This window comes from Triticum dicoccoides, chromosome 2A (assembly GCF_002162155.2).
Source record: "Triticum dicoccoides isolate Atlit2015 ecotype Zavitan chromosome 2A, WEW_v2.0, whole genome shotgun sequence".
NCBI lineage: Eukaryota > Viridiplantae > Streptophyta > Magnoliopsida > Poales > Poaceae > Triticum > Triticum dicoccoides.
In genome coordinates this window covers 26,948,520-26,959,825 of record NC_041382.1, presented here as the reverse complement: position 1 = coordinate 26,959,825, position 11,306 = coordinate 26,948,520, and the positions used below count along the sequence as shown (strand labels likewise).

Sequence of the window (11,306 nt, the reverse complement as noted above, 5' to 3'; positions counted from 1 at the left end):
GATCGAGGGAGTAGAGCACGAACAACACTTCACGGCCTCCGGTAACACGCGTGTTGGGCTTCCAGAGTCGTTGGGACGACTGGGTCGGACTTGGGCTTTGCAGTGTCCTTGGGTGACGCCGGCTGGGTCGGTGTTGGTCCGTGACAGTTTTGCGCTCAGGGTTGTCCTTATTTGTTTTGCGTACGACTGTACCACGACTGTTACGTGGGAGAGGAGCTAGCTCCTAGCTGCGTGATCCTTTTTCCTTCGTCTGGAAAAAGGACGCGGGAGAGGAAGAAATTGACACGGCCGGCCGTTGGAAGGGAGCACGGCCGGAGAAGGAGTTGGATGAGGACTGCACTCAAATCAAACCGTTTAACCTACCCTTAACCATATCCACATCGGATATAACTTGGGGAAGGCGACGGGGAAGCCCCTACTATATAAGCTCGGCCACCCACGCCCCAAACAAATCACGACCAACCTTCCTCAAGTCGTTTGCTCCCCCGACCAATCGAGTTGTGTTTCCGGCGAGCGATTGATCTAGCTGAGCATCATGGTTTCCGCCGAAGTGGCCCGCAACATCGTCGGCATCATAGGCAATGTCATCTCCTTCGGCCTCTTCCTCTCCCCTATGTAAGCCCACTCCTCCTCCTCTCGTCTAGTCTGTATGTATACATATATGAAAGGTGGTTGCTAGGGCATGAGTCTGAGGCTCGTTTTCTACTTGTACGTACGTACGCGGGCCGACGTTCTGGCGGATCTACAAGGCCAAGGACGTGGAGGAGTTCAAACCGGACCCCTACTTGGCGACGCTCATGAACTGCCTGCTCTGGTTCTTTTACGGGCTCCCCATCGTCCACCCCAACAGCACCCTCGTCCTCACCATCAACGGCATCGGCCTAGTCATTGAGGGCGCCTACATCATCATCTTCATCATCTACGCGGCCAAGAACACAAGGGTACGTACGTGCAACCCTCCTAATGCCTCCTCATCCGTCCCACTGTCTCTTTTCGGTATTAGTTTCTGTACAGAAGATCCTCCAGCCCCTAACCCATGCCATGTGCATGTGCTCTGCTGTGTGTGCAGTGGAAGATGCTCGGCGTGCTCGCCCTCGAGGCGGCGTTCATGGCTGCCGTGGTGGCCTGCGTGCTCCTCGGTGCCCACACCCATGAGAAGCGCTCCATGATCGTAGGCATCCTCTGCGTCATCTTTGGCTCCATCATGTACGCCTCCCCGCTCACCATCATGGTACGTACACCACCCCAACTTAAGGGTCGTCGACCCGTGATCTTTGATAACCGCTTTAACTGGTTAGTTCAGGTGGCTAATTACTTAATCTGCGTTGTGCACGTATGGTGTGGTAATGATGCGTTTTCAAGAAAAATACCTGCCTATACTTTATTTTTAAAGTTCTAGTGGATGCTTTTGACAGCCTTAATTTGTTAAGTAGTTCACCTTGTTTGTTGTTGATTCTGCTTGAAAATCTATTTCCATCTAAAACATGCACCCACCTTTCACTTTTTAACTTTCGTGCCAAAACCCTGTTATAAAAAGTCCGAATTGAGTTGTTCACGTCTCACGCACCCAAGTTCTTCCACAATATGCTACATCATATTTTTTTAATCAAAAAAGCCTATGGTTTATTTCTACCTCAAAGGTAAACTTCCTTTACAGGTGAATTACTAGCTCAGGCTAATTGTTAATTACGGATGCTTTTGCCAACTTACGAGTGTACTAATACAAATATAACTCAAAAATTTAAGTTGAAATTAGTAATATTGTACTGCCTATTTGCAGGGTAAAGTGATCAGGACCAAGAGTGTGGAGTACATGCCATTCTTCCTGTCGCTGGTGAACTTCCTCAATGGCTGCTGCTGGACGGGCTATGCGCTTATCAAGTTTGACATCTACATCACGGTATGTACATACACATGCACATTGGAAATAAGAAGTCGCAAACCCAGCCAAACATACAATCAAGAAATCCTCAGCGCGGATTGATCTAACTTTTACGTCCTCTTTAAATTTTGTGCAGATCCCCAATGCCCTCGGTACAATCTTCGGTCTCATCCAGCTGATCCTGTACTTTTACTACTACAGAAGATCGACCCCCAAGAAGGGCAGGAACGTTGAACTGCCCACTGTCCTCACCAAAAACGCCGTTACCAGCGGCATCGTCTCCGTCACCATAGAGAAATAAACGTGGCTTCGGTTTTTAGCCCTAATGATTTTGAGTAGTTAATACCGGATGATACTTCAACAAGTTGATGTTAATTAGTACTACTTTTTGTTAGCTAATTGAGTCTGAGATCGCCTTTAATTTCGTGAACCATTGTCGTCTGTCCGAGACTACTAGTGCAAATTACAAGTGTATATAAATACCAATCCAGCTGAGTTATCCCAGAGATATATTATGACACCATGTATGCTTGCCTGTTTTCAATCTGCTCCTACGTGATGATACGATTGATTTTTTTAATTACAGCGTGCGATGGCTTTGTTAAATTAAATTATTCAATATCCATGATGTGTTTGTATTATGTTTCGGGCAAGGTCCTATTTTGTTTTCTGCACAAAAACACCCAAAGGGCATCTTATTGGTGATGCAACTTTTGAACCCGGTGTGAGAGAAAAGGAGAAAGACTTAACCTAATTACCGGTTTGATTGGATGGCCCCTGCTCTTTTCCCGTGAGGCTGCCTTGTTGCCACATCGACAGGCAACGAGCAGCTCTGCAGCTTGGTCAAGTATGACGCTTTGAGTCCCTGCTAGAGATATTTTTCTGAATCTTGTAACATGTTAATTGTTTGTCATATATATTTCAAAGTAGTGTGTTTAATCGCATGGTGTCTACTGTATATATAGACACACTTCTTTGTCAAGAAAAATGAGTTGAGTATAGGAAGAGCCACCAACTTGTGGCTCTAACTACATAAAGACTCCAGCCCTTTCTCACCAATTTCTATTAAGGGAAATAAAAATAACATCCAACTTGAAGCAACATCCAAACTAGCAGCCCAGGCTAGCTAAACACATCAACCTTAGACTACATACTGTGTTTTAATATCCAAGAGCAAGGTTTTTTTTATCAATTTATTTTCTTTGTATTTGAATGATCTCGAGTCATCTAGCGATCATTACTATATGAATCTAGTTAGATTCTGTTTGATCAATGATCACTTATTATAATTTGTTAGGTTTTGTTCCTGGATCATCATTATGTCTACTATAATTAGGAAACATGATTCTAGTGCTGCAAAACAAAGACTGGATCTTGATGCTCGAACTCAAACGGGTGCCCTCGATAGATATTTAGTGAGCCTGCCAACTTGATTCTGAAAATCAAACTGCAGATGTTAATGTTGATGATGGTGGTGATGATAATACGATGGTGGTTGCGAAACATGATGCAGAAATTGGTGTCTTGAAGATATGATATAGTACGAAGATATTATTGAAGATTATATTCCAAGAAATTCTAGACGGATGGTCCTTTTTGGTAGAACATGAAGCTCGTTCATTGTTTTCCTATCACATTACAATCTTAGCATAATATCTGATATATGATTAAATAAGGTACAAATAAAACAGACTGGAAATTATATAATAAACTGACAGTGTGCTTTACGCATATTAATTCTTATGTTATGTGAATTGTTCGAAATTTTGGGCCACATTTTGGTTTCCGCCCGAAGCCCCAAATTTCTGGAGATGGCCCTGCTAAACAGCCGCTGAACGTAGCCGAAGACCGATAGCCTTAAGTGAGTAAGTTTCTGGCCCCGCACAGCTCCAAACACTTCATTTGCCACCTGTTCAAAGAGCCTTACTCCCCACTGCAAGCAGATTTTTGTTTACCTCATTTCTCTACAAAGGAAACGAATAGTGAATCCAATATCCAATTAATTTGATCACAAGAACACATCATCCAGCAGTTTTTGCTGTGTGTGCCTGAAACACCATCATTTCGCGTGTTCCAGATAATCCGCGGAACTGCAGCAACCATAACTAGGACTAATTTTCCGGTCACTCCAGCAAACTTATTTATCCAGGATTCCAGCAGTTATTAAATATCCATGGAAAGAAGAATAAAAGTGCATTTTGGCACAGTCAATATAAAGCGCATGAGGGGAGGAGAGGAACAGATGATCAATTGCATGAGGCCAAGGAGGTTGCCAATTGCACATGGGTTGCTAATTCTGGCGCCAAAGTAGTCGAGCAGTGCGTCCTATACGAATGGACACTAAGATTCATGTCTCCTACTGTCCTCCAGGTGTGGACTTTGACGCCCATGGACCGAACTAATGGGTCTATGATGGGATTATACAGGGCCAAGAAAATAGATTAGCATGGTAGATTAGCAATTCTCTACAGAGGTACATGAACTTGGATGGTTTGCTTACCAGAAACAATGATGTTTATGATGGTTGCTGGGTTTATGTCACGCGCAGAGTAACTCGATGGGGATGATATTGTGCTAGCTCCTGTAGTGACATCCATCTTCGTTAATGCAGATGAATCCTCGCCCTCGCCCGTTGCTCCACCCGCCCCTCCGGTAGCGCCGCACCACATGATGACCCGTGCTCGAGCTAGTGTGGTTTGTCCTGGCAAGTGCTATTTGTCTGAAGAGTACGTGTGTACCGCATCGACTTCATCACCATCGTTGATTCCCTTTTGAGCCCGCGCTGCTTTTCGCGACCCTCACTAGCTCACCACGATGCAAAAGGAGTTTCACGCGTTGGAGAACAACCTGACATCCGCACGTGGAAACTTGTGTCGCGCAGCCTCCCCATGCCAACATCATCAGTGGGAAATGGGTGTTCCACCACAAGACCCGTCCTGACGGTTCCCTTGAGCGCTACAAAGCGTACATGGTAGTCTGTGGCTTTTGGTAGCGCGCCAGAGTTGACTTCGACACCTTTGCCCCGGTTGTTAAATCGGGTACGATTCGCCATGTTTTACAGCTTGCGGTGTCTCACACATGGTTCGTGCATCATTTGGATGTTTCCAATGCATTCCTTGATGGTCATCTCAACGGGCAGGTGTTTTGCCAGCAGCCTACCGTATTCGTCAGAGCCACTTATCCGGATCACGTGTGTTTGCATTTTTTATCCGTGTACGGGCTCAAGCAGGCACCACGTGCGTTGTACTGGCGCATCGCCGCCTTCCTCCAATGGCTTGTTTTTCGATCAACCTGCTCTGACGCATCATTGTTCGTCTACCATCTTCACTACTTCCTCGGCATTGAGGTGGTACGACGCGCTGACGGGTTCTTTCTTCATCAGCAGCAATATGCTCATAAGCTTCTCGAGCACACGGGCATGCTAAACTACAAGCTTGCTGCCATGCCCAGCACCGAATGCAGCGTTTTATCACTCCATCCTCGATGCGTTCTAGTACTTGACGCTCACATGCCTGGACCTATAGTATGCAATGCAGTAGGTGTGTCTTCACATGCATGCTCCGCGTGACTCCCATTGGACCCTGGTGAAGCGGATTCTTCATTATATGCGCGGCACCATATCACAAAATACAAAAAGCATGGCGTTTATATAAGAAGGCTAGTGCAAGTTACATAGCAGTCTTGATAAGTACACAAAATAAGAACCAATGGCGGAGCTCATCATGGCGACTGATACCGCCGGAAGCATATGATTGCCAATTCCAACCACTCAGGTATCGCTTGGTCGAGAATCTCATTGGCGTCCATGACGGCAATAGCTATTGCTTCCAGAGAAGGGGCTGCAAGGATTAGATGGATCATACTTAGTAGCAAAAGAGGGAAAGAATCAAAGGTGAAAAGTTTAGCTTGAGGCACCAACCTTTGAATATTTTCAACTAAGAGCACTCTCGCACAAAAGGAATCTCCTTTGGGCCGCCGCTGACTGCTTGACCCTGGGTGGCCTGAAGTGCACTTATCCTATCCGAAAAAAATCATTGGGCCTTATTTTGTGGTAGGCATGGTATTTTTCTTCAAATAGGTCGGGCGTGAGCGAGGTCTCCTTAAAGAAATGGGCTTTTTTATGGAACGTACCTATTTTCCTTTAAAGTGAAAATATTTGAAGGAATAGTGTGACTTTTCCAGAGGAAAAATAGAACTGAAACACGCCTGGTACAGACACTAAACATAGGTATGAAGCCTAACAATGGGATCATGGTTCAAAAAGAAGATTTGTCACGTACAGTGGTCGATGTAGGTTCATATCTTAACATGGTTTGTGGGATCACAAAGTGAAACAAATGTATTTACCATTTGCCATTACTCACATGTATTCTAGCATCCTCTTTCAGTGGCACAACCCGCAGCAGGTGGAAGGGTCATTTAACAGATAAGGCAAAAGAGAATATTAAATACGACAACTACTTAATGCCAAGAACATAAAATTTTCCGACTTACGCACCAGCCAAGGACCACTATGGAGACTATATACAAGGTCAGGTTAACTGAGAGTTCCACCCTTCGTCCGGTTTGTATGTAACCGACGAGCAATCATAGAGCCCAAACTAAAAGTTCTGTCAGCATATAAAGCATGGCAAAAAATAGCAAGACCAGGTGAACTGAGAGTTCCACTCTGTCCACGACCAGTAAGACATCTCCAGGAAAATAATGCATAGTAACGTAACACGGGAAAATGTAAACTAGCCACTCTTATTTCCGATACTCCTCTCTCTTCCCCCACAGTAGTTTCAGAAATAAAATCAATCCATGTCTCCAGTACGTGGCTCACTGATGCTTCCCTCATAAGGTATTTTACAAACATTAGAAAGATCATATAATGTCATCTCCTTAGGCTCATCATACAAATGGAACTCTAGCGTGGGTGGTGTTTTCTTAGGATAAAAATGAAAGGTTTGCACAAAGGTATTGGTGAGTAGAAGGTATTGGTCGCACTTATCTTGGAGGAAGGGGATGATGCCAGCATTGTTCGCCAAATAATAGAAATCTTCATAAATTCCCGCCTCCTTCAAGAATGCGTCACTTGGCCACTCACACGTCCGAAGCTCCGCTGCACGCGGAAGATTGTACTTGGTCTTCTTCTTCGGAGTTTCCTCCGAATCACGGCTTGATGAGCCCCTTAACCACCACCTCATTGCTTTTCTTTTCTCTAAAAATTTCTGAAATTTTAGTGATTCAAAATAAAAGTGAACATAACTCAACAAAATAGGTAGCAACTACACCCACAAGTGTCTAGAGGCCATATCAGGCAAAAAAAACTACTTTGGACCATATAAATTTGACATGCCAGCTCACGAACATGGTCACCACAGCAGCAAAAATTTCCAGTAGATGAAGCACTAGAAAAAAACTAATTGGACCATTGCACGAGTCGCATACCGAAGAACAATCCCCCAAATCAGTTTCGAAAACGGAGCTCCGAGAAAGGAGATAAAAAATGGCAGCAAGATGAGCAAGAACACAACATTGAGAAATGGTGTGATTTTTTCTGGAGGAAGACGAAGTGGATGGGTGGTTGAAATAAGAGAGGGAGCCTATGTGGGCCCCACAAGCCACCTAGGCATGTCTAGGCGGTGGGCGCGCCTGTGGGCTTGTGGCTCACATGTGCACCCCCTAGGTTGTGTTCAGTGCCAAAAAGATTCAAATATTCTAGAAAAAATCATATAAAAATTTCAGGGCATTTGGAGAACATTTATTTCCTGGTCATTTTTTTGTTGCACGAATAATTCAAAAAACTCTAAAATAATAGTATTTCTACTTTATTAATTCTAAATAATTGAAAGTAAAAGGTGGGTATAGAAGGTTGTGTTTACTAAATTCATCCATCTCGTCCCAGCCAAAAGTAATTCATTAATAAGGTTGATCAAGTATTATTAACAAACTTCTTCTGAATGTCATGAAACCGGAGAATCTTCGTATAGCACTAGGTTGCCACAATGGGGATATGCATGTCCCCAACAATAAGAATATCATATTTCTTTTCGACAGTAGGAATAGGGAATTCAAAACCTCCAGTGGTAATTGTTGAAATTTTTTCAATAAAATTAATACTATTCACTCAAGGTTGTTTCTTTGGAAAGTGTACCGTATGCTGATTACCATTGACATGAAACATGATATTTCTTTTCTTGCAATCAATAACAACCCTGCAATATTCAAAAAGGGTCTACCAAGGATGATCGACATACTGGCATCCTCGGGTTTACCTTGCATTGCCAGCCCAGAGATCAAGTCTTCTGGCAACACACAACAACATGGTACAGAAAGAACCGCTTTATTGATGCTGGCGGAAACATAAGTCTCATATTACATCGAGATAAGAGGCCAAGCGGCACACACGGTGTGGCTGAACAATATGTACATTATTTAATGAACGTGAAGGGGCCTCGATCGCATAAACTACACGGCAACGGAATGACGACGAAGTGGAACTCCATAGCACAGGGACACCGACGCGGACACTATCTAGACGCGGGAAGCTCTCCGATCCGATACGACTTGCCTGAAAGCTGGCATGACACGCCAGGTCAGTACATTGAATTTACTTGCAATCTCACAAAAAACATAAGCACAATGGCAAACAATATCATGAGAATTAATCAGGTTAATGCAATGCAAGAATATTACTTATGCAGTGAAACCAATATGTGCACCAAGTCCCTCGGACTCGCTTACCAGACGGGTTACCTCGTAACCGAACGGTGATCATACCCGGATCACAACTGGAACCAATCACTTACAATCATCACATGGTCCCACAAATCATCATAAAACCAGTGCCAACAATAAATACTTAGTGTGCAAGATTAATTATAAATGTTGATCCATGGTGTGACTTACTCCCGAGTTGTGTCCATAACCGCGGACGCGGCTATTGATAGATTAAATACACTCTATAGAGGTAGCGCACTTTACCCACACCACAGAACCCATGGCCTCGCACTCCCATTCGGGTGGACCAACGGCGTTCCGACGAAACCCTTCCCTTTCCATGACACTCTCCTGGCCACTCCGACCAACTCCCTATCAGGGCTAAGTCATGGGTGGCCCCATGCCTACCAAACGCATCAACGGCCACCGTCATGGCAAAACGGTCAAAAACAGGGACAATGTACCATAAAAATAAACGGGCACACAAGGTTATGTCTGCTTACCGGGCAAGGGTACCACACGCCCATAACCTTCCCTCGTTCGAGTCACCGGTAAGAGGCACGACAAAGGACCGAATCAAGACCCCACATAAGGTAAATATGGTCGCATTGAGAAAACCAGATTCAGTGGCACCATGACTTGATCAACGTTATATTCAAGTTGGATTATTATCAGGTTTAACTTGAATATAAAAATCACTCCAGGTCATACGATGCCATGATCATGCAAGTATTCGATATGTAAAGCATGCAACTCACAAAAACGGATCAACCTTATCAAAATGACTTTCTTGCACAACTCATCATTGAACCTTACTGATTTTACTACATTGGTTATTATCATGCATCATTTTTGTTAACTTATCATTTATATGAAAATCCAATTATCAAAAATAAACTACCATTACTTAACAAAGAACTTTCATTAAGCTAAAAATTTACTCTACTTGACCAAACTAGTTCATGCATTCAACCAGTAACTTAAACAAGCATTTCAAGCATGACAACGTAACTAGCATTAATCCATATTTATTTAACTAATTTAAATGCATGAAAAATAGCTCATATTTAAGTAGGAAAATCATAGATATTGAAGTGACACCATCCAAATGTTCGTGTGGCTTGCCTTAGTGCAGAGGAGGTTCACACCACTAGTAGAAAGGGGGCAATGGTCCAGGCCGGGGCAGCCCATTAGTCCCGGTTCAGACCAGAACCGGGACCAATGGGGGCATTGGACCCGGTTCGTGAGCCCAGGGGGCCGGCCGGGCCATGTGGGCCATTGGTCCCGGTTCGTCTGGACCTATTGGTCCCGGTTGGTGGGACGAACCGGGACCAATGGGCCTCGCTCCTGGCCCACCACCATTGGTCCCGGTTGTTGGCATGAACCGGGACCAATATGTCCCCTTTAGTCCCGGTTCATGCCACCAACCGGGACTAAATGGTTGGTCCTCGTTGCGATTCACAGTTTAGTCCCACCTCGCCAACCCAAGGGCGCCCACACTGGTTTATAAGCCCGTCCCTCTCTGCCTTGTTGAGCTCCTCTCAAAATGAAAATAGATGCCCCTATACAGGAAATTTGACCTAAATTCATAATGAATTTCTCTGAAATTCATAGAAATTGATTATGAATTTAGTTTGAATTTTCTCTATAGGCGCATCTATGTTCATTTTTTAGTAAAGTTAATCACAAACTTGAGATTCACACAAATTTCAAAGAATTCAAATTTTAACTATTCTAATTTGAAAACTAATGGCACTAACAGAAATATTATAATTTTTGGTATCTCTGTGGAGAAAGATTGTAGATAGTAAATATAGTACACAAAGTGTTTTCAAATTTGAAAAGTAATGGCATTAACAAAAAGTTTATAATTTTTCTAAAACTAAAAGCATAAAGAATTAAAAAATAAAGCAAAAAACAAAAGAAAATAAATAATCCGGAAAACAAAACAAAAAAACTGGAAAAAAATAGCAACAATAAGTATTTTGTTGTAAGTAGAAACAAAATAAAATAAATTGTTAGCAAAAAGAAACTTTAATAGCAAAAAGAATTATCATAAATATTTCTCTTGTTACAAACTAGTGATTCACATAAATTTCAAAGAATTCAAATTTAAACAATTCAAATTGGAAAATTAATGGCACTAACAGAAAGTTTATAATTTTTATTACCTAAAACCAAAAATAATAACTGAAAAACAAGTAAGTATTTTGCTGTAAGTAAAAAAACAAAAAACTGGATTTAGAAAAAAAATGCCATCTACTGGGCCACCACAGCCTGCATACAACTAGAAACCCGCTAGTTGGGCCAGGATGCAGGCCCACAGTAGGCCCAGTAGGATTACATGCACAGAGAGTGGATTTAGGCCCGTAAGCCTGCAGTAGAGAGGAGCTCGAAGTGGTCGGCTCGGCAGGGCTTATAAACCACTCCGAGCCCCTCTCGGCTAGCGAGGTGGGACTAAACATCCCAACGCACCGTGGCAGTTCCAGTACACGCCCTTTGGTCCCCGTTGGTGGCACCAACCGGGACCAATGCCCACCTTTGGTCCCGGTTCATGCCACCAACCGGTACCAAGCGGCGGCCTTTGGTCCCGGTTGGTGGCACGAACCGGGACCAAAGGTGGGCATTGGTCCCAGTTTGTGCCACGAACCGGGACCAATGGCTTTGCTATATAAGCAAAGACTTAGGAAATTTTGACATTTCCCTCGCAGTTGCCCCC

The 11,306-nt window shown here is 43.6% G+C and overlaps 1 protein-coding gene across 1 annotated transcript; it reads left to right on the top strand.

The window, feature by feature from the left end:
• The first annotated feature begins 481 nt into the window (after nt 1-481).
• LOC119358740 (bidirectional sugar transporter SWEET6b-like) lies at nt 482-2,312 on the top strand. Its single transcript, XM_037625173.1, has 5 exons — nt 482-613; nt 717-941; nt 1,070-1,231; nt 1,781-1,900; nt 2,019-2,312. Exons 1-5 carry the CDS (start codon nt 536-538, stop codon nt 2,181-2,183), a joined length of 750 nt encoding a protein of 249 aa, XP_037481070.1. The 5' UTR covers nt 482-535; the 3' UTR covers nt 2,184-2,312.
• Nucleotides 2,313-11,306: the final 8,994 nt, after the last annotated feature.